At 38.8% G+C, this 24,496-nt stretch overlaps 1 protein-coding gene across 1 annotated transcript in view; it reads left to right on the top strand.

Moving 5' to 3' along the window:
• The first annotated feature begins 807 nt into the window (after positions 1 to 807).
• The window catches only part of kcnj5 (potassium inwardly rectifying channel subfamily J member 5), a 29,446-nt gene continuing 5,757 nt past the window's right edge, over positions 808 to 24,496 (top strand). Inside the window, exons 1-3 of the mRNA XM_051870192.1 lie at positions 808 to 1,052; positions 18,910 to 18,992; positions 22,092 to 22,968. Of these exons, the coding sequence (XP_051726152.1) occupies positions 18,930 to 18,992; positions 22,092 to 22,968 (940 nt within the window). The 5' untranslated portion in view covers positions 808 to 1,052; positions 18,910 to 18,929. The remainder of the gene's footprint in view (positions 1,053 to 18,909; positions 18,993 to 22,091; positions 22,969 to 24,496) is intronic.

Below are 24,496 nucleotides of genomic sequence, written 5' to 3'. Positions count from 1 at the left end.
AAAAATGTTGCCGATGAAAATTATTCGCCAACGATATATACACTGATTGTAGGTACAATATGGGCTTTAGGTTTGGGCCCCAAATGGCTTTGTTCACAGGTTCAGTGTTGGCCCATTCTGAATTAATCTGAAGTCCCATTAGGGGCCCAAACCTCAAGCCCATATCATGCCTAAATTGCCTCCACCATGAAATGTTGGCTGGGAATGTAAAACCAATGAGTCCAGTATTGAATCATGGTGGCCAGTGGCGTAAAGGGCATCCAGCTGGTGCGTGGGCCCATTGCTGACATTATACTGTGGTTAATTGCGCAATTTTACTTCCAATAGAAGCTGCAGAATCTACTGCCGTTGGGCGGAGACAGGACATGAAGTATATTACGACGTGTGTTTGCATGTGCGGAGACTGCAGAGTCATAAATCAGAGTCCATTCGCATGTTGGAAGTGTGTGGGGAGACCGCCTCACGTTTAACCTTGCTGTAGTGCTCTTTGCCATCCCGAAACCTCTGCTCACCATTCCGATGACCTTGCAGAGTAAATGTCCAACTTTATCTCTCGCAACACACTCTCAATCAGTCCCCCTGCGCCTCTTCTCCGCTTCTGTACATACAGCACTGTGGTGTATCTCACCCCCAGGCTGTTCTTAAGCTAAAAAATGAGAGAAATTGATTATCCGGCACATCTAGCACGACTCCTCTCCCTCGTCTCGTTTTCACGCAGTTGCGTAAACCTCAGCCTGCAGAATCCAACTCATCACGCACTAGGATGCTTCCACACACACGCAAGTACGAAAGGACAAATCCTGCGAGGGGAGACGGAGGAGCGGGGGGATGTGGGGGAGGAAACATCCTCTCATGCTCACTTTCACATCCCTCCCTCTCTTTCTCTCGCTCGCTCGCATCCTCCAGGAGAGCGAGGTAAGGAGGTGGTGTGTGTACCGAGTCGGTGAGGCAGTTGAGATGAGCACATCAGAGCTGGAGTCAGAAGAACAGAGCGCAGCTGCCCTAACATGCTTCCCCTGACACTGCACAGCTACCTCTGCGCTCGAATGAAGGTAAGTCTGAAGAGAGGGAGGAATGAGAGATAGAATGATAGAAGAGTGCGATTGTGTCTCAATATCATGGTGCCTCTTGAGAAGGAGCGTGCATGCTGAGAGGGACAGAGAGCCGGCGGGGATCGTGGGATTACCCCATCGGCGACCCCTGTCCCATTGAGACGGCGAGCGTCTGCTCCTTATCCACAGTGCCACGGATCTAAAATGCCTTCCAGCATGCGAGGTGCTGTGTTTACCAGCCTTCCCGATGTTAGAGAGTGAGCACGTGTTTTAGTGCATTGCAGGAGTTTCGCAAGCCTGCCAGTTGCATTGCAGGAGAACTTGCATGTGAGTGCATGCACGTGTGCGTTTGCGTGTGCGTTCACGTGCGAATGTGTTACGGCGATCGAATTGTATCGGGTGCACACTTTCAGAGAGAAGCACCTAGTGAAATCCCTGTCGCCGGGAGTCATATCGATTCTCTCTGATTCTTCGTTACAGGGGTATTAGTCCTCTCGCCTGGGGCTGCGACTACAAACTGAGAGATTTTCCTCCGTCTAGCCTCTCTGGTCCTGTCACACTTAGAGTCTCCTGATAACTCAGTAGAAAAGCAGGGAACAAGCGGGGGCTGCTCGATAAAGGAGGGGAAGATTATAAAGCCAGCTTGGTTTCAAGGAGAGGGAAATGAGTGTGAGATTGTGAATCTTTCATACAGTTTGCTTGCAGCTTGCATACATAATAGCAAATGTGAATATTGTGTTGAACGGTTTGACTTTACCTACACTCATGCTGTGTTTAAATATACATGCAGTTACACACAAACATTATGCAAATGCATTCACTATACTGAGCTAATGATATTTTGTATCCTCTAACCTTATGCTTAAACTTAACTCTCATTCTTTTAGATTTTCCTTAAGACATTATTTAGTATGTTTATTACGCTGTTTTCCACATGGGGGTTGTTGGCTGTGGGGATATTTGTTCCCCACAAGGCAAAGCCCGACACACACACACACACACCTAAGCACTTCAATGCAGGCAAACATAAAAAGTGTTAAGCCTAATCCATTTGCAGAATTGTCAGTGTTTTCCAGAGTATGCGCATCATTAAAGTCTCTGGTCACCATGGCACAGTTGATTCTGATGGAGTGAACTTTGACCCCTTTAACTTCACGAGAATTCCCTTAACTCTGAGCAAAACAGCTGCGTCACACCAACGGCCTTACTCAATTACCTTCTGCCAATTTTATCACACAGAGCAATAGAAATGACAAAGCAGTGGGAATTACTAAAGGGAGCCAAAATACGAATGATGTTGATTTGCCTGTGAATTGCGAAAGGAGAAATTCGAAAGACTGCTTACTGTTTTCAATGCAACTACAATTAATGTGGGATGACATTTCATTCTGTTCCTCACACAACTATTTTATGGCATAGTGCATGACTGATTCTTATAATGCTTTAGTGCTCTTTTTGAAGATTGAAAGCCTCAGCAACCTGTAGTTTTTAAAATGTTGCAGCTCCATATATATATATATATATATATATATATATATATACATACATATAAGATGTTTGAAGCTTGAAAGCCTCAGGCAAGAATGCATGGGCAAGAACAACCAGTGCAGACTTTACTACAAAGTTTAATGTGCTGTTCCATAAAAGAAAGTAGTCATATAGATTTGGAGAACATAATGAGAACAGAATTTAAATGTTTGAGTGGACTATTCCTTTAGCACTGGGCATTTCATATTAAGCACAGTGAGCACAGAGAAAACACAAAATCTTGACCATGCAGCAGAAATATGCTTCTCTGAAGTCATGGTCAGGCTAATTGTTCTTGAAAAGTCAGAGTGATCTTAGACTTCTCATTTGTGGTTACCTTGAAAGGAACTGATTTTAACTGTGTTTGTGTGGACGTGCATCAAATAGAAGTTGCACCTCATTTGCTCCCAAAGTGCGTGGTCCATTTGTATCGCGTTAGGTAAGATCCGGGCAGAAAAGTCCTCAAGCGTAATCCATCTGCTTGTTCATAATTAGATAAAGCGTATTGTCATGTCAGCTGCAGTTTGAGAGGAATTCTATTTCCTGCTGCATTGATCCGTATGCTTTGAAAGTCCTATACATGTCTAGAGGTTTAAAGGACGGGTCTTTAAATTAAATCTTATGGTGGGTCATTCATGTTATGCTGTACTTTTTAGCTTAATAAACTTTATAGCTTAATTATTTAAAGAATGGTGAGAAAATAAAGAGGATGTTATCAAACAGAATAGAATGTTTTACAGTTATTCCATGGAATATCACAGAATTAATTTAATCCATTGCACTTACTGATGCTTGTTTGTGCCGTCGTTTTCCCATCAACTGATGTCACTTCCTGAAAGATGATGACGTTGAGGAAATAATATTTTGTTAAAGAGGTATTACAAAATATTTTAAGGATGGAAATTGATATTGAAGACAAAATATCCTTTAAATTTATAACAAACATACTTTCATATTATACCAACAATGTTGTCAAAATGATCTTTTGCATATAACATATTACTAGTTTCTAAGAATTTCAGCAAATATTGGCAACATACACTCAAAGCAAAATAGCAAAGTCCCTTTCAAGGAAAGTCTGTTCACTCGGCGGCCATATTTGCAACGCCTCCAGGCAGCTATTTCGGGCATCCAAGACCAAGTCCTATCTTCGTGAATGGGGGAATCCTGAAATCTCAAAAACTTCTTGGCGAACTCACAATTAAATAACATATTTCAAATCAGCAACAAAATCTGACATGAACTGTCCCATAAATGTTGTTTCTTGTGCTCAAATAGCGATAAAACACTTTATTTTATTATTCAGTCTAGACGAGTCAAAGCGCATGTGCAGACCTAAGAGCGAGTCTCAGCTTTCTATGGGAACCGGAGCTTCTAAAGGCAGCTGCAATGACGCAATGACTTTATCGATCAGCGATTGGCTCTTTTACTTAGAAGGCGGGGCATGTTCCGCCATATTGCACGTTACTGTTTCTCCCATTCATGACTAATAGGAGTGAATTGACTGGTAACACTTTCTATGAAGACCATGCTTATAATCATTTATAGCCATATTTATACTTATTTATAATTAAGTATTACTATTCTATAAAGACTCATTAAGATCTATACTGCATTATAAGAACAGTTATAGATACATTTACATTATTTTTATAATTACTTATAAGCCATGCATTTGCTTTTTCAATGTGCATGCTCATAAGCCATTATGATCAAATATAAAATAGTTCCAGAGACACTTGTTTGCGGTATCAACTAGTTATTATGTCGTTAATAGCTAAAGTTTGCATTAGAGGTAATGAATGATAATTTTGATTTGTTAAAATCTATATCTCCTCAGCCATTTGCGTGGTATTGCTTATACCAGTTTGGAATTATACTTTAAAAATATTGTTGCAGTGTTTTGCTAGTATGTAACATTAAAAAAGATACTTTTTTTCCAACTGTTTGTATTAATGATTTCTCTTTTTTTTTTTAATTACAGAAATTGTCGTTCATTAGTTACATTTACAAGTAAGCAACTTAAAATGTAAAATGAGCACATATTCGTGATTTCTTAACATTTGATTTGTTTTCACTTTACTTAAAGCCAACAACGATGCATTTATAGAGATTAGTAACTATTATTATTCACAATAAGTATTTGTAAGAACACAACACGGCTATTAATAACAATATATTCACTAATTTGACAGAAATAAATCTGAATAAAAAGTCATTGTAACTATAATATAACATTATAGCAATGCAAGCTGCATCTTTATAAAAACATTCATGGAACCATACGACGGACTAATTAATACTTATAAATCAGTGTATAATGAATTATGAACATGCATTGAAAAGGAAAATGCATGACTTATAAGTAATTATAAAAATAATATAAATGTAACTATAACTGTTCTTATAATGCGGTATAGGTCTTAATAAGTCTTTATAAGTTGTTTATAAAATAGTAATACTTGCTTATAAAAAAGTATAAATGGAGCTATAATTCATTATAAGCATGGTCTTCACAGAAAGTGTTACCAATCATCTTTCTATATCTATAGTCTTTGAAAATAGTAGAATTATTTAAGATTCACTCTTACATATTTTTATTTATTTATGCCTAATCATGATATTGTGATAAAAAACTCTCTTGAAAGTATATAAAATACATAATTATAATTAATGCACAGAGAATAATGAGTTAACAAGTCTATTCAACCTGAACCAATCACATGACAAGACTTATAAAGACAAATAAACCAATGAAAGACTACAATACACAAGGAAACCAAGAAATAAAAGACAGGAACTAGACCTTTCAGACATAACAAAATAAAACTATGCAAATAACTTCAATTGAATTGAGAATTACTAAAATCACAAGTTTAAAGATAGTAACCATTCACATCTATGTCAGACATATCAAGTTGGATTTTTATGAAAGCTTTCTACATGTGACCTCATGTAAAAACACGACTCCAACATTTAAAGGTATTATAACCACTTTTACTTTTGTTTGCAAGAGAATATAAAGGTATGATTTACAGAGAATTAATTGAGTGATTAAGTATTTTGAAGCTCTTTCGGTGTTACGAGTGTTGCCATAGAAACAAATCATTTCTGAGTCTGAGGATGCGAACAGCTCAGCGTAGAATCCCTGAGTTATGGAAATTCTGAAATACGTGGATTCAGTCTCACATTTGAATGTAGATCTTCTTTTTACACTCCAGTTCTGTGACATATAGAGCTGACACCAGCAATACGGTGGGAAGTAATACGGCCACATCTTTTAAACCAGCACTCGTAAAACAATCCGTGCTGTAACAGAGAATCATTCCTTCACCTTCTGCCTCATAAACACAGCAGGCCTTACGGGTTGCGTGTGCCTGTGTGAAACTGACAGCGTGCAATAAAAGACGACATAACAGATAATGAAAAGGCAAGATGAAGGAACAAAAGGCGTGGCTAAATGGCAGATTTATAGTTACGTTCAGGCACTGAGATGCATGCACATGATGCTACCGGCACACTTACGCAAACAAATCAGAGATGTATCACAACATCTGATGTTTATCTGAAAGAAAACAAGCTCAAGCCTTTGCTAAAAATAGCAGGTATTGATTTATAAGCATGAAAAGATGTACTTGGAGAGATATTACAACAAACACAATCAAAAGTTTTCCAGACGCATTATTTTAGCTGCATCACTGCAATAAATAGGACATCTTTGACTCTGAAGCAAAGAGACAAGAAGAAGTGTGAAAGACTGCAGTGTGTATGTGTGTGTGTACTGGTATAGTTATCTTTGTGAGGACCAGTTTGAGTTTTAGACCATGGGAGTGAGGTTCACAATTTCTGACACCGCGGTCTGGCGGATGCTAGATATTTTACTTTATGATTTGTTAAATATGGATATTTTTCTAACACAAACGCATCGCTTCACTTCAGAAGAACTTTTTTAACCCCCTGGAGCCGTGTGGAGTACGTTTATGATGGATGGATGCACTTTCTTCAGCTTCATACTCACTGGTCCTGTTCACTGCCATTATAAAGTTAGATGCATCAGGATCTAACTTTATCATGGATACACTTATTTATTAATATATCTCAGATTGTGTTCATCAGAAAGAAGAAAGTCATATACACCTAGGTTGACTTGAGGGTGAGTAAAGCTTGGGGTCATTTTCATTTCAAAGTGAACTAATCCTTTAAGGTTACAGTTGGGTTTAAGCGTTAGGGATTGCATTATATCAATGAATGTCCTCAGAAAGATCAATGTCCTCATGTCATACAAACATCTGTGTGTGTGCACGAGTTTGTATCAGTCATTCAGAAGTCAAGAAGGTGATCAATGTCAAATCGATGAAGCACCATATAGTCAGGGCATTGTTGCAACACTAGAAATGTCAGACTTTTGTTCTGTGATGCTTTCAAAGACAGAAGAGAGTCAGGCCTTTTTCAGTTTCACTCACCTGAAATTCACAATCATGTGTGTGTAAAAAAAAAAAAAAAAAAAAAAAAAAAAGGTTAGTAAAGATACTGATGAATGAAAAAAAAAATAGAAATAATTCATATATATATATATATATATATATATATATATATATTTAAAAGGCATAGATTTTTTTAAAAAGGTTTTTTTTTTTTTCGTGGATACACTTATTTATGGAAGCTTGCTTCCGCTACTGAATAAAAAAATAAAAAGGTAATTGCAAATTTCATCTCACAATTCTGACTTTTTTTCTCACAATTGTGTGATATAAACTTAAAATTGCAAGTTATAAAGTCAGAATTGCATGATATAAAGTCACAATTGTGTGTTATTGTCATATATGCGACAAACTTGCAATTCTGATTTTATCACATTTGCTGTGAGTTATAAAGTCAGAATTGTGAGAACTCGAGTCATTTTTTTTCTCAAAATTAGAATTTATAACTCACAATTGCAAGTTTATATCTTATAATTCTGACTTTTTTCTCACAATTGCGAGTTTATATCTTACAATTCCGACTTTTTTCTCACAATTGCGAGTTTATATCTCACAATTTCGACTTTTTCCTCACAATTGTGAGTTTATATCTCGTAACTGTGAGAAAAAAAGTCAGAATTGAGAGATAAAAACACAATTGCAAGTTATAAAGTCAGAATTGCATGATGTAAAGTTGCAATTGTGTGTTATAGTCATAATTGTGACAAACTCACAATTCTGATTTTTTTTCTCAGAATTAGAGTTTATAACTTGCAATTCGGACTTTTTTTCTCACAGTTGTGAGTTTGTATCCCGCAATTCAGATTTTTTAACTCACAATATTGCGAGTTTATATCTCGCAATTGTTAGGAAAAAAAGTCAGAATTGAGAGATAAAAAGTCGCAATTATCCTTTACATTTAATTTATTCCATGGTGGAAACAAGCTTCCATACTTATCTGGTATTGAACCGAGAATGGAAATGCAAACAGATTGCATCCTATAGGTATCCTCCTTGCTCAATATAGAGAAGAAGAGCTTTCATTTTCAGTATAGTGAACTCTGATTTAGTGTGTTTGTGCAGAACAGATGGTCTGTCTTCAGGAGGATCTGCCTGTAAGTGAATGCGCCGCACCAATCATTTCCAGAGTGCTGACATTTTGATCATTTCCCTGAGATTCCCCAGAGATACGAGTCCATTATCACTGGATTATAAGTGTTCCCAACAGAAAAGGATTTAGCATTTTCTGTTTGCGCACCACTTTATTGACAGAGTCCGACTTAAGGTGTTTTAAGCGGTCTTGTTGAGGCAGTGATTCAGTGATTGTGGAATGCTAATTAGGGCCAGTTCGACACGGCGCTCGTTTTGGCAGACCTGATGCTGCAAATCACTTCAGGGAGCTGACAGGCCATCTGATAAACACAGGGGAGAGTGTTAAAGAGCCTGTTCTCTACTTAACACAACCCACCCCCAACAAACACACACGTACACATCAGTAAGCACTGCCTAGAGTGCACGGCCTTGTTAGCACTCTTGAGTGAGTGTCATTGGACCAGGGATGTATGCATTCATGCACACCCTATAAAGCCTTTTCGAGTGGGTGTGATTTGGCCGCCTATGTGAACTTCCTGAAGCATCACTTGTGTTGGTGTGGGACTGCGAGGAAGGTCGCTGTCATGGCGCCAGTGCTCCAAAGACAGCAGCCGGTTTAGTTTCAGCCACTGCTATTCCTGTCACTGATAGGACGCTCTCTCCGAGACGTACTCCTTTCATTAGGCTAATTGTCCTTAGTGTGGACAGGATGTCTGCTTAAAGGCTTGGTGTCATTCAGAGTGATAGGGACGCTAATACACACTTGCACGGCTGAACACACACGCAGGCGAGTGAATGCAGAGCTGGCAGCGAGCCGCGCTGGATGCTGTTCGTTCCAGGGGCATTTTAACTCATTTGCCCCGACTAACCTCAAAGTGCCATAACAGTTTCAGATATAGACAGCCGAGCCGTCGTCCACTGTGCATGCATGCACGTACACACACATTCGCACTTACACCAAAGACAACGCTGTAACGTTGACATTGACGAAGTGTCCGAAAGTAGCGTATGTTCCAATCTCTCATAAACTAGACTTGGTTTTTTAGGCCCCTTTGACCTAAAATTATTTTATGTTAATATTTCAATAATTTAACAACACATTTGCATGTTTATGGTTCTCAGATGTCAGTTAATGGTAACATTACATGTAGGTAAACAAATAAACTATTTCAATTTTTTTCTAACAAGTGTTTTATTTTGATTTAAACTATTTCAAATGTATATTTTATGATTTAGTTATTACTAACCCCGTGAAGTTCCCTCCAGTTTGGGAAATCCTGAACTTGGTTAGAAAGATGGTTCATCCAAAAATCTACTTTTTATCATTGTTTACTCACACTCATGTCATTGCAAATCTTTCTTTTTTTTCTGTGAGACACAAAAGAAATTGTTTAAATTGTACAGTCATTCTTTTTAATGCAATTTCAATACAAGAGGACTGGAGTAATTAAGCGTCAAAAAAGAAAGTATCATAAAAGTTGTCCATGACGTGTACTATATTTACATTTTTCAATAATGACTTGGGCCCAATCTCAATTCTATTTTATACCTCTAACCCTACCCTTTTCCCTTCCCCTTCCCCTTCTTCCTTGAAACAGAGTGGCAAAAAAGTAGGGGTGAAAATATTCCTCTAAGAAATGGGACACCACGACAACACTGTTACACATCATCATACATCAAAAGAGATGCGTCGATGTTTATCACAAACTTCCGAGATGCCATCATCAGCTGTATTTGGACTTCAGAAAATGTTGTTCATTTTCACTTTTGAAAACGTATGAGCCTTCAGGTTTCCTCAGGCGTCCCTGGTTGATACAGAACATACAAGACTGGTGGATCATGAAACTGCAAGCACTGCTTGTTTACATCGTGTTCACGTATTCATGGATGTAACCACAATAAAACATTGCATTGATACTAGATGTGTGGTCAAAGATAAGCAAATTCCCTGCCACTGGACTTTTATTTCTGACATGTTATGCTGTCAAGTCTATATAACCTTTCTTTGAAGAACATGACCGTAAATATAAACACAATATTGAATGTAACATTAATGCCAAAAAAAAAAAAAAAAAAACGTACATTTACGAGTCACCTTCTTTGCTTGGGCAGCCATGTTGCTGCTGTAGCCGGTGTATGCAGGAACATTTCTAATACCCTTTTGTTTGAAGTTAGGGTCCTGAAATATCTTGGTTTGAAGGGCTATCTGGCCCTTCCCCCTACCCCTACCTATACCCCTCCAACCAAAAGAGAACCAAAACACCTTCACGTGAATGCGCAAAACAGAGGGGTAGGGAAAAGTGTAGTGGTAAGAGGTAGAAATGGGATTGGGCCTTGGTCTTTTCCATATACAGCTATCGTTTGGCTTCTGAAAACTTGGAATACAGAAGTCAAATGGACAACTTATATAATACTTTCATAGCTCCCCTTTAAACTTGACAGCTTCAGTTCCAGATCATGGTAATCATGGTAAAGTTAAAAGTAATGCATTACAATATTGCATTAGTCCCTAAAACAGTAACTAATTGTGTTACTTTTTATGGAAATTAATGCATTAGGTTACTTTTGCATTACTTTTTCTCACCTGGGCTGGTGTAAAAAGTATCAAAAGTTCCATTTTTAGCAAATATAAAGGTCCTTCCACACCAAAAATGAAATGAATAAGCCAGAAAGACACATAAAAAAGAAACATACACTACATATTATAAATTCACTGTGATGTTGCAGGGCATTCCAATGAATTTTCAATTTTCATTTTCTACAGAAGTCCTTATTGAGTGTGTAGGCAGCAGTGAAATTGCATAGGGACTGTGTGAATTGGAACACAGCTACAGAAATGCTATGTTGAAGAGTCTAAAGAGGAAGCTTTATGATGTCTCCACCAATCAAAAGTCTGGTTTGTTCTGTTTGTTTTGATGACTCTTCAGAATTGCTTACTCCTACAAAAGAAAAAGAGAGCAAAAACCGCAACCTCTGACTGCAGGACATGGATGAATGGACTCGTATCTGAGTTGTAAAATGCACTGCTGCAGCGTGAGCTCTGTTCCTCCCCCAGCAATCATTGCTCTCCCATGTGTTTGAGTAGATCGGGTTGTTGGACATCACTGGTACCGCAGTGTGTTGTTGACAAAACACGTGGGTCATTCCCCAGACATTGCAGGAAAAGTCTCTCTTTGCGATAAACCAGCTGATCCTATTTGTTTAGGGGGGTTTTAATAGCCCTGCAGTCTGATGACAAATCTGCAGGTCTAGCGAATGAAGTGTCTCCCTGCGTGCCGCGCTGATCTGCTCTAAGAGGCAATGATGTAGGGGTGAGAGCATGTGTGAAAAACTCCGACAGCAGTTGAATCCTCCCTCTAAACCGTACCATTGAAACACTAATTAGTATTGATACAAGTGCACGCCTGGAGTGTCTTACTCACGGGAAAGAGATCACCTTTCAGTGTGAAAAGAAGCTGATGTCAACAAATTATGCAGCAGTATTTTTTTTTCCAGTGCAATTAAAGCAGTCTGACAGCCAAAATTGTTTCTGTACAAACATAATTTCAGCCACTTAGAGATATTGATGCTGGTCAGAAACAGTGATTTTGACAGCAAACTCATTATACTCCTGGAGAAAACATCTTTTAACATGTTAATATGAATGATCTTAAAATGAAACAAAACCACTTCTCATAAAGAAACAAGAACATGGTATTTTTAATTAATTATATGCATTTTTTATAACAACTTGCATGCAACATTCTTCATTCTTTCAAGCACACATATATATTTGTATTTTAATATAGATTAATCCTTATTATAGCTATTAAAGTTATTCAGTCAAGAAATGATTCAGATGGACAGCGGCAGGTTTATTAGGCTGCTGTCACTTTAAGGCTGAATGCACAGATCCAATACACTGATACACATCCAATATTCCCCCAACTGTTTATGTTCACTTACGACATAATCGATTGTGTTTATGTGAATACTCACCAAAACAGACATTTTGACAATTTTGTGTCTATTTGTCTGTTCAAGTGCGTTGTCTGAGAGGCGACTTTCTGTGCGTGCAAAGAAAACCGGACTGAATTAGGCACTCTTTCTCGTCGTCATGCTTTTTTTAGATTTATCCATATGTCTGCTCTGCTCTTTCTCCCAGACATTTTTTAATGTTTTATAAGACATGCAGCAAGTGTATGCCAGCTTATGTCCCACCAGGTAGATTAGCGCGTTACAATTCAAATGTGCGCATCTACCACGCAGGACATCAGATCTGACTGGATCTCTTCCCAAAATCACCCCGCCTTACATTTTCATCTCATTTTTATTCATTGAAGAAAATGTCAATAGATTTTCATCATAGTTTTTGTCATTCAATACTGGTTTTTATTTAGTTATCGTCTCGTTTTCATCAGTGAAAATAATGTACATTACAAATGTGCAAATTAACAGAGAGCAATATAGCAAACAAGAGCTGACATTTTTTTAATAAGCCCACATTCTCCACCATAAAAATATCACGCCACAATAAGTTTCCATTAACAGTTCTCACATGTGTATAGATCCAGTGATCTAGTGTACAGAACATTGTATTAGAATACTCTTCTGAACACTGCTAATGATTCTACAGCATGAAAAAGTGTGATTCCTGAACGAATGACTCATTTGGTTAATTTTAATTATTCAAAAACACACAGCACAACCAGTGTAGTCCTATTCCTGAACGTATGACTCTAATTCCATCCTGTATAAAACATTTACATTTATTTATTATTGAAACTGTATGTGATCATGCCTTTTTTTTCCTTAAATATTTCTTTCTTGAAAGTATCTGTAATGGAACAGTTATGGAATCAGAACCAGAATCACTGAACATAAGCTTGTGTCTTTGTCTCTCTCTCTCATTCTCTGTTGCATTCCCCTTCTGGCTTGCAACCAGACTCCAAAATCACAAAAAGCATGCTACTCTAAAAGCTCGATAAGGAGCTTGTTACCTCCTCAGAACAGCAAGATAAGCAGGAGGGAACAGACTCTGCTCTGGCTCACTTCACCGACATGCAACCATCAAAGTCACGTGGAGTTGCACAGGGACCGTTTTGTCATAAAATGTGAAAATGGCAGAGGAGAGAATGTTGTGGAGGCCTGCCGTCTGTCTGTGATGTATTCTCCATGTGCATCTCGGATGCGGGTCACGTCAGTGTGCCCTTTCACTGCAGACCTGTCAGTCAACACTGTATTCCTGAGTGGATGGCAGCTCTGACGTGCCATCTGCGCGCAAGCAGGGCCGTGCAAATAGGGATGAGTGATGTAACTGCAGTAGAGTGGAATTAGACAAATAAGAACAAGGGTCAAACAAAGGACGTGAATCTCTAGTGAGGCCGGCCTTCAAATTCCTGTAAAATTACAAACTGTGTGTAAAAGTACAAACTGAATTTAGCTCTTTTACAAGAGGCATTCTATCTAGGGTGCACTTATTAGTCAGAGATCAGCACCGAAACACACAAAACGTGGTGCTGATTATCTCATTCCCGAACGTGAGGGTTATTTTCTCTGTGCTCAAAATGTGTGTGGCCATAACAAGGCATGGAAGAAAAATATGCACCAGCATTTGTGGTAATTTGCTCCCGGGGTTCATCGGTTCACCTGATTGCTCAACATTGATTTACTCTCCAAGCTGATCAATACCTATTTTAAGGTCTTTTTTGAAAAAAGCAATGGAGGATTTGTAAAATATCCCCCTAAATAGGGGCTGTATTTTCTTCCTCTGGTTCTCACTCGCTTCCTCTTTTACACTATATTTCAGGGGAAATATATATATATATATGCCATTACTTAACTAATATCCCAAACAGCTTTCAGAAAACTTAGTGAGTGATCACGGCTAGCATGACTTGCAGATGGGCTGTCGGGGATCATGGGAATTTTTGCCGTCATTAGGCACCTTATGTAACCGATTAGCATAGACAAAGCTGCATGACATTACCGATGGGAGCACAGGTGCAGTGTGGGAGTGACCAGGATCTGGAGCTGAATGATTGCTTAATGCACCCTGTCATAACATCTGAAAGTTAAACTAACCAAAATCCAGTTTTCCATAACAAAGACCCATTAATGGAAACAAAACTTAGGTACAGTAAGATGTAACTTAAAGCTCTGCTCCAAAACCTAGTGAACGCAGACAACCTGTTAAGGCAGGGGTGTCCAAACTCGGTCGTGGAGGGCCACTGTCCTGCAGAGTTTAGCTCCAACACACCTGCCTGGAAGTTTCTAGTAAGACCTTGATTAGCTGGTTCAGGTGTGTTTAATTGGGGTTGGAGCTAAACTTTGCAGGACAGTGATCCTCCAGGAACAGGATTGGACACCCCTGTGTTAAGGCATGGTGAACTTGATTTTTACAAAGTACAACATGTTCCTGGAACAACATTCCAATCGACCAATCAGTTTTCAGGGACAAGTTTACAGTTTATGCCAGGGTTAGATGCTTCTACATCAGTGTTATTCACCTATCATTTCCCTCTGATTTCAGTTATGGGTAGAGTTATGTTTAGGGGTAGGGATAGGATTAGGACTGCATTTTCAGACTGAAATGTTGATCCAGGAACATGTCTTACTTTCGAAATCATGGTGACCGTTAAGGCATCCATTTGCTTAAACTATTTTATTTTATTTTTTATTATTCATTATGTCCAGGGGCCTATACGATGAAGCTGGTTTAGGTGGATAGCCAGATATGTTTCAGTTTAGTTTGCGCAACCCTGGGTTCAACCATGTAAGATGCTCAGCTTTTAGCGGTGTTCATAATAATGCCGAGTTCACACTGCACGATTTTCAAAGTCATCAGATCACTGTTCTTTTAATACTGCATGAGTATCTGGGGTAGCATTCAGTCGCTTCTGTGTGCACATTGCACGATGGATCGGCGACAGGGGGTTTCACATTGCATGACTTTATAATAGGAAGAATTGCCGACACCTCTGTCTGGTCGCAAACTATGTTTCACAACCAAACACACATTAGAAGTGATAAGGAAATAACCAGAGTTCTTGCGCAAGACTGGAATTGTTATTAAAAATTTTAGCCCACAAGAAGCTTGCGATCCAAATTGTCTGTGTGCTAATTTGCACCAAAAAGGAGAAAAAGAAAAAAAAAGATTGTGGAGGAGGAAATGTTTGGGGAGACGTGAGTCTATAACTCCTCCCTTAATTTCCCGCTGCCCTGTATCTTGCTCTCTCATTGGCTGTAGGTCATCGCCAATGTCATCTCCAGTCAGAACACATTTCACACAGCAGGATTTAGAATCGCAGACAGGTCCAGATATTTAACATGCCAAATATCACGGGCGTCAGCGACACATCATCGATTCTCTCAGATTGTGTTTTTGATACTCACACTGCCGCTTGTGTAAACGAGCACTGATTTCCGCATTTGTTAGCGATTTCGCAAAATCTGTCGGCAAGTGAAAGTCAGGCCTAAAATTGTGCAGTGTGAACTCGGCATTACTTACGCTCCATGGCTAACCTGCTCCGGGGGATGTTCTAGCTAAGAGATCTCAAACCAAAATTGGACCAATCAGCTATGAGCAAAGTTGACACATCTTTGACGCAATAAAGTCACTACCCCAGTTTCTCTTGCTCAGAATTAAAGGTCACTCACTACAGAAAAGATTACTGTAGAAAACTGTCTGCATGGCTTTTAGCAATGATTATTTATTATAATTGTTTTATATGATTTATATTTTATTTATATAATTATTAGACTCTTAATCCAATACACATGAGCAATTTTAGTTTAACAATTATTATTAAACATTTAGTTTAAATGAGCATAAATATATACAGATATTATGTAATATAAATAAGATTTGGAATCAGTAGATAAAGCTTTAAAAATGACTACATGTGAGCTTACATGTCCGAGTCTCTGTATACCTATATATATACTGTATATATTAACTATACAGTATCAACTAACTTGCACTGATATAGCAAGATATTTTCTTCTTGCTGCATAAATGCATTTATGTACTTCATATTCTTCAATCTCGTAATCTTCGGCAGAAGAGGGAAAATCTCGCTGATTCTCTCATGAGAATGTTTCAATGCATGTTATTGGCTGTTCACTACTGACATCACACTTTCATGTGCACATGCTCCATGAGCTCAGGATCAAAGCCTGAGTTGACAGAGAAAGTTGATGATCAGCCTCGTGGTACCAACAAAGCCTGATTGAATTGGTTTGGTTTTGTCAACTAATCATGTAACCTTGAGTTTGTTCAACTACTACCATGGGCCCCAGATCTTTATCTGCAGAAAAATATCAATAAAATAGCTCACTGTTTCCAATTCCAGTATTTTTGTGTCTATGTTTATGCTTGTAGCATTATGTTGTTAGCTTAGCAAAATGCTAACAGCAGACTCTGTTGAAATTACTTGTCGAGTCTATTTGTTTGACACACAGAGTTGCTGTGCTAAATAGAGCTTTCCAAATCGGTTACTTATGAGGTTACATTTCAGTTAGGATGCTGAAGACTCACTAGGTTTTGAAACGGAGCCTATATGCCTATCATCTTTTTGTCCTACACTACAGCAGTACTTTCTGTTCAGGCCCTATCTGCTCAGAGCATAGCTCAATAGATTTGACAGGTGAACACTAAATGTGTCAGAATGGAGATAGCGAGCTGCCAGAGGGAGCGAGGAGTACGCAGAGGTGCTCACCCAGGTTGGCGTTACTTCTGTGTGTATGAGGGAGAGCTTGACTGGATGATGGAGACAGCAGCAGCTTTCATGGCTTGACGGTGCTGATGCAGTTAGTCTTTAGGGAGCAGGGAACAGCTGAGACTGCCAGCCTGTTTTAGGCACAAATTAAACTCAATCCGCACACTCAGAAAGTACATGTATCTCCCTTGTGAGCTTTGATTTAATCCTTCAAGTAACCATTGAAGATGTTCCCCCAAAGGTCTCTGTGTGTATGCATCTTGTTCCATCTCACAGTCATGTCATGTCACATCTAAAAAGACACTCTATTTAATGTGAGAACCTAAGCAGTCAGGTTAAGTTTTTTCTGTTTGCCCATTAGAGAGTCAGACAGCCATGGTTGAACAGCTTTTCCCGTGGTGTTTGACATGATAAATATGTTTACTCACCTAATTGAGAGAGGGTGAGATAGTGAGTGAGACATTAGCTGATCAGATTAACCCTGATTTTGAATGTGCCTTGTTTGCTCATGTGAATCTGTAAACAGTGGTAATCCTAAAACTAACCATTCAATATTCCTATAGGACACAATAAATCTGTGTAATGACATTTGTCCATCCAAAAGAGATAATGGTAATGTATCAAGGTTTAGTCCTTGCTGAGACCGGTAAATCCCACGGTTCAGTGACTGAGCTTTCATTAAAGGTGCACTCACTATTTTTCCCCCTAATTAAAAGTCTGGCTACACTTTATTTTGATGGTCCCTATTACACATTCTGTTGACTATAATCAGGGGCGTCACTAGGCCCATTTTAGGAGGGTGTTAATATGTACACTAATTCATGATTGCCTCAGTCCCCTTTAAAACTCATATGAAACCGGCAGCAGGCTTCGGCTCCTACCCGTATTGTAGTCTGCGTTATTCAGCATGTTCTTCAATCTGTAGAAGCTCAGCGCCAACAGCAGAGGACAACATGTGTGCATTTATTGATAGATTATGATATCTGCATCTGTGTAGTTATGTGTCATAAATGCAGTTTACATAATATAATGTGGAAACAATTCAAGACGATTTCCCATCCATTATTTTATGAAATTCCTTTCATCTAAAAGGCATGAGACTTTGCTAAAATTTGTTATCATATTGATTTTATAATATATTCAAAAGCAAAACACTTGAAAAGAAATATAAACGCGAGTGGAAATGGCAAATGAGCTAATGAGTGGTCCTCTGGAGCCATCTACTGGTTATATTGGTAATTTCATGTCGTTTTCATGTTAAAAGTGTTTGTTTTCCACCAGGTGACAGAAATCCTCAACTAAAGCATGGCACATTTTCCACGTTATCTCCATGAATGAAAATGAGAAATGTAGATCTTCTTTAAAGTTAATTTTACTGCACATACGTAGAGTTAAAAAAAAAAAAAAAAGTGTTTAAAACATTAGGTGTTGGTAAAAAAAAATATGTTACCCACATATTGCCAGTCTAGATAATTACAGTACTATAAAGTTTGTCTATATTCTTAATGAATATTATTTAAAATGATTATAAATTAATTCAGTATTCAGGGATTGACTTGGTAGGTAGTGTAGAACCTACTGTATTGTTCATACCTACCCTAGCATACAAACAATATATAAAATTATTATTATTTTTTTAAAACATACTCTCATTGGGGGCTGAGCTCCCCTAATATTGAAATCCTAGTAGCGCCCCTAACTATAAGTAACGTTGCACCTACATGTCTACTAGAGCTTTAATAGAATATTAGTAGGCTGGTAGGGTTAGGGTTAGAATAAGTTGCCATGCAAAGATACTTATAGTCAGTAGAATGTCTGTTGGGGAGCATCAAAATAAAGTGTGAGTAGATATTAAGCAGACAGTCGACTAATACTCTAATGAGAGTTAGTTGACACATAGGTGCAACATTACTTATAATCAACATAATGTTCAAAGGGAACCATTAAAATAAAGTGTTACCAAAAGTTTTACACATAAGAAAACATGTTTAAAATCATAGTGTGCATGGTTATTTACTAAACAATGAGCAAGGGAAATTATGTTGTTTTATTCTTTTGAGTTTTTTCTTTCTGTTCCAGGTTTGCAGTCGAAGCTGAGGATGGCAGGAGATTCTCGCGTCCACATGGACCACGACATGGAGATAGGAGTGACTCCAAGAGAGGTCAGCTGTCCACAATATCACTTTCAGCTTCAGTAGTTATGTTAAACGAACCTCTACTGTAAACATGGAATAGAGCTCACCGTGATTTTGCCAAGTAAGACGTGTTCCTGGATCAACATGTTTTTGTTGATCCTGGAACAACATTCCAGTCCAAAAACATAGGCCTACCCTATCCCTACCCCTAAACCTAACCCTACCCATAAATTATCCATAAAATCAGAGGGAACTTATATGTGAATAAGAATGATGTAGAAGCCCCTAACCCATAAGTCTAAACTTGACCTATCCCTCAAATCTGATTGGTTGATTGGAATATTGTTCCATACGAACATGTTCTATTTGGTGAAATCATGTTCATCTGGAATAGATCACCCATCCTTTAGCATTTGCATGCAAACCATACAACTATGCAGACTATACAATAAAAATAAGAGGGATGTTTATTTTTTTTATGTTTTCAGTAACTTTTAATCATTAATACATCAACAACATCATTCATTTGAATCATTAATACAACAACAAAATAGCATTTCACTACCATGGCCTTCAAATAAATAATTGTTTCAATTATAAATGTGGGAGATTGAGACACCAAGAACAAAACAATGAGTGAAGGACTTAATTTACTATAAAATTCAGGCAATAATTGTAATTTTTGTGCGCTGTTCTTATTCTCATTGACAGGTCATTGTATAATGGTAATTATATGTTATGGTTAATAAATAAAACACCTACATAATACACAATGCTTAATCACATATTTCAGAGAGCTGTGTAATAATCTAAATAAGAATATAATTTATATATTTATAACATCATTCATATTCATATGTTGTGTGAATATTGCATGTGTTATGAATTTAAATAATTGATTTAAATATACTTAATGCATATTTCATTTATGACTTTAAATTGAATACTAAATATAATATCTCTCTTGAAGTACAAAGTTGGAGGCACACCAAATACTAAAAAATTGGCTCTTGTTGTAGATATTTGTTTTGCGATGATTACAAAAAGTGTCCGTTTTTTTTGCCCAAGATCTGGCTTTATCTGACAGAAAATAGAGGGCCGCAGGTGTGTGTGCAGCAGGAGGTCTCTGTTTGTGCCAATTTTTCATAAGCACTTTAAGGCTTGCCTATAATTGACTGCCACCACCTTAACATGATACCACGTTTCAATTAACAACCAAGCACAATCTTCCACAAATGGATAGACAATGTGCCAAAGCGTCCTCGTCTCATGTGGAGGACACTGTGTTGTGGACTTGGGAGGGGGCAAAGATTCTTATCTGGGCTTGCCAGTGTCCCATAGGGAAGAGGAAGGTAATGGGGGAAGTGTCCCATGGAGCTGGTGTAGAACAAGAAATCAGAAATGGACTAGGGCCAAGATAGCCCAGGATAGAGAGTGAAAGAGAGTCATGGAAAAGAAGAGAGCAGCCAATAAAAAAAGGAAAAAGCCACCAGTACTTTTATGTTGCAGTAATCTGCATGTGCTGTACGTGCCGAGACATACTGTGACAATGTCATGACAGTAGCAAAGATATCAAAGCACTTACATTGTTAGTAAGAAACAGCGGGAACGTACCTCTGCTTGATGTTGGCAACAATGTCATCCACGACTGTCATTGCCTGGTTTATAGCAGCTCAGTGAAGACCTGGCTTGCAAAATATGCTATATGATTCTGATAGGACTAGATTGCAACACCATAGGATGTGGAGGAAGCATCACATCCTGCATGTATTATGCCTCAACCAACCAACGGTCTCCCTAGAACTCCCCCTAACAGTGATGCTTAATATAGGTCTACAGGTTCAGACTTGCTGTCATACAGAAGTAAACAAAGATAATATTAAATGAAGCGATTACGCGTTTATTTATAGCGTCATCTGCCATGGAAGCCAGCGAATTTAAGCGCAGGCAATATAAAAAACAAAGAGGAGGATGCGAAAAAGAGAGCAGAGTTTTTAAACATTTATGATTCGAGCCCTCACATTTTTCTTGTTTATAGTGCTGTCACTGTAATACTTATAAGTTTGCTGTTCTTCCATTGACTTCCTTTCGCAACAGTCTTGATAACACCAGGTATGTAAAATCTTTGAAGTGACTCCCATGATTGCAAAGTTGTGACAAATTTTGCTCTAGAGTGATGTAAACGTCAAATGAATTCCGATATGACCGTTCAGACTGAGGTCACGTTGCAAAACATCAGACATCAGACAAAACATCGGATTTAGGACCGCATATGGAAGTTGCACAAATCGGAATTGAAAAGATCAGATTCCATGTGGTTTGTACTGTTCACACTGTCATGAGAAAAACAGAGTCAAATGGGCCACATTTACCTGCAGTCTTAACATAGCCTGTGTCACATTGGCCCTGTTTCCACCTGGTATTAAGATGCATTTTGGTCAATCGGATCACAAGTGGACGACACTCAATACAGGTGTAAATGGGGTGTAAAACGTTTTGAGCTTGTCCACTTTCGACCACTTCCAGAAGTAGTCAAAAACGCATTAGACCGGATAGCTTTCGTAGTGGAAATGCTTATGCGTTCGAACAGCCACAAAAGACGCCTACTCTCCGCCTACTGACCTAACGTGTAAACATTATGGAAAGCGCACTAGCCAGACGGGATTTAAACTTTGTCGGCTGAAGACCCAAGTTTGGTTTGAAGATGAAAAACGTACCAAGCACAATGTTCTCTCACCATTCCTGATTTCTAACATACACATTCAGCGTGGTCTTCCAGCTGTCAGAGCAAAAATGAAAGCTGATGCTCTCCATGTTTTTCAGTCGTCTCCGGGCGCCTTCATATGTAAATTGCATGAGCTTATTTTGTCCGTTAGATCGAAAGATCTAGGAAAAAAAAAAAAAAAACATACATTTACCCGCCCATAGACCCTCCCCTCGAATAAATCAGGACAGAAGTGGTTGAAAGTGACGGATTAAAACACCAGGTGTAAACGGTTACGTGTCTCCCTCGTCCAATTGTGATCTGATTGACCAAAACGCATCTTAATACCAGGTGGAAACAGGGCCATTAATCCTGTTGCCCAAGAATGAATTTGTTACTTTTCTCTCTCTACCTCCTTACAGCAGGTGAAGAAACTCCCCAAGCACCTGAGGGAATCACAAATCCCTACAGATCGCACCCACCTCATATCTGATCCTGTTAAGAAACCTCGCCAGCGCTATGTACAGAAAGACGGCAAGTGCAATGTTCATCATGGAAACGTTCAAGAGACATATCGTTATCTCAGCGACCTCTTCACAACACTGGTTGACTTACGTTGGCGCCTCAGTTTCTTCATTTTCACCTTGGTCTATGTGGTCAACTGGCTGTTCTTTGGGTTTTTGTGGTGGCTTATTGCGCTCATACGAGGAGATCTCCTACACAGCGATGAGGAGGGCTGGACCCCTTGTGTGGAAAACCTCAACAGCTTTGTCTCGGCTTTCCTCTTTTCCATTGAAACTGAGACCACCATTGGCTACGGCTACCGTGTCATCACGGAGAAGTGCCCGGAAGGGATCATACTTCTACTTGTGCAGGCCATCTTGGGGTCCATTGTCAACGCCATGATGGTGGGCTGCATGTTCGTAAAGATCTCGCAACCCAAGAACCGAGCAGAGACGTTGATGTTCTCCCACAAAGCTGTGATCTCGGTGAGGGACAACAAGATGTGCCTGATGTTCAGAGTGGGTGACCTGCGGAATTCCCACATTGTGGAAGCGTCAATCCGTGCCAAACTCATTCGTTCGCAGCAGACGAAGGAGGGCGAGTTCATTCCACTCAACCAGACGGATATCAACATTGGCTTTGACACAGGAGACGATCGCCTCTTCCTGGTATCGCCTCTCATTATCTCACACGAGATCAACGAGAAGAGTCCTTTCTGGGAGATGTCCCGGGCACAGATGGAGAAGGAAGAGTTTGAGATTGTCGTCATCTTGGAGGGCATGGTCGAAGCTACAGGTATGTCCTCCTTGACATCAAGCAATTCAACTCTTGACCTGAAAGTGTCATAGTCTCCATGAATAAGAAATGACAGAAATAAAGCTTTGCATTAACCCTATATAGTATCAGTCTTTCGAAATGGCTTCAAGGAGCAAGTTGTGCATTAACTGCCAAGCTCTGTAGAGCAGTTGACCTCAATGAATTTTCCATGATATTTTTTTTTTTTTTTTGTGGTAAGTGAGAAACTTAAAGGTCAGTCATTTAAATACGCAAAACTGCACTGGCATTATTCATTTGCTGACAGTGCTGAGTCATCCCTTCCCTAAGCATGCTGACTACACGAAATAACATTCAAGAACTGACAAGAAGATAAATGTTTCGATATTGATGCTGTATTTCCTACACATGAGTTGGGGTGGGTCTGTCTGGCTAGGCATGTCCTTGCAAACCTGTCCAGGCTGGAGTTGTGGAAAGAGGTGAAAGGTGATGAAAGTACTCCGGGTTTGTTCCACTCTGCTGGAGGGGATCCTTTGGAAAGTTTATTGGAGCAAAAAAGTTTCTTTTTCCACTCTTCATTTGAATTAGCATCGTTCCAGTTCTTAGGTCAGTGAAACTCAATAACGGTCAGGCAGTTCAATGAGGAAACTGTTTTTAAAATTTCTTTGAGAGCACAGTTTCAGTATTATACCTTAAGACATCAGACGAATACACAATACATAACTCAACAAAGAGCCGAGGATTTTGTGGCATTCAGATTGATTATTAATAATGCTATTGATAGGGAGGTATTGTAGCAGTCCTGGGACAGTTTACACAAACTTCATGGCCATCTAATTTTTAGACCATTATCTTAAAAATTAGTCATAGTCCACTTAACGTAATCAATTTAGGCACAGTGTGTACTAGGTTAACCAATACCCGTTTAATACCTGGGCTTTAGCAGCAAACATATGCAATCTGAATATATGAAAGTGGATGGAATTATCTAGAGATCTTATTCTACTCTTTGGTTGACCTTGCAGAACACTGTGTGCGATATTGATCTGAGAAGATCTCCTTATTCTTGAGGCTGTTTGGGGAATAAAGATGCCTCTATTGTCTAACGTGTCTACACTAATTGCAGATTTATTCCCAGACTGAAACATTTCCCATGGTTTATCAGATATCTCAGGTGAATGTTTGCAATTCAAATTACTTATTGGGCTTTTGTCCAAAGAGAACTTACACTGCTAATCTAAATCCAATTCATTATACATGCTTCCCTGTGAAAGCATCCATTTTTTGCTTGTTTTGCAGTGAATACCAATGAGGATTCAACAAAGAAAAGGTGAAAAGCAAGCAATGTATGATTTCATGCATTCATAATGCAAAAATTTGCATGTTTGAAGGTTTTTATACCACAAACATGCAATTCTTATTGACTGGATTATTCAAGGACCTAATAGGAAGGATTTAATCCTACACTAACCTTGCTCTGGGCCCTAGATGCCATATGACATATGTCTCCTCAACCTTCCTGTCACTTTGAAATGTTTTCCACTTTCCA

Source organism: Ctenopharyngodon idella, chromosome 18 (assembly GCF_019924925.1).
Source record: "Ctenopharyngodon idella isolate HZGC_01 chromosome 18, HZGC01, whole genome shotgun sequence".
Taxonomy (NCBI): domain Eukaryota; kingdom Metazoa; phylum Chordata; class Actinopteri; order Cypriniformes; family Xenocyprididae; genus Ctenopharyngodon; species Ctenopharyngodon idella.
Note: the sequence above shows the minus strand (reverse complement) of the source record. Positions and strands in the feature narration are given on the sequence as shown.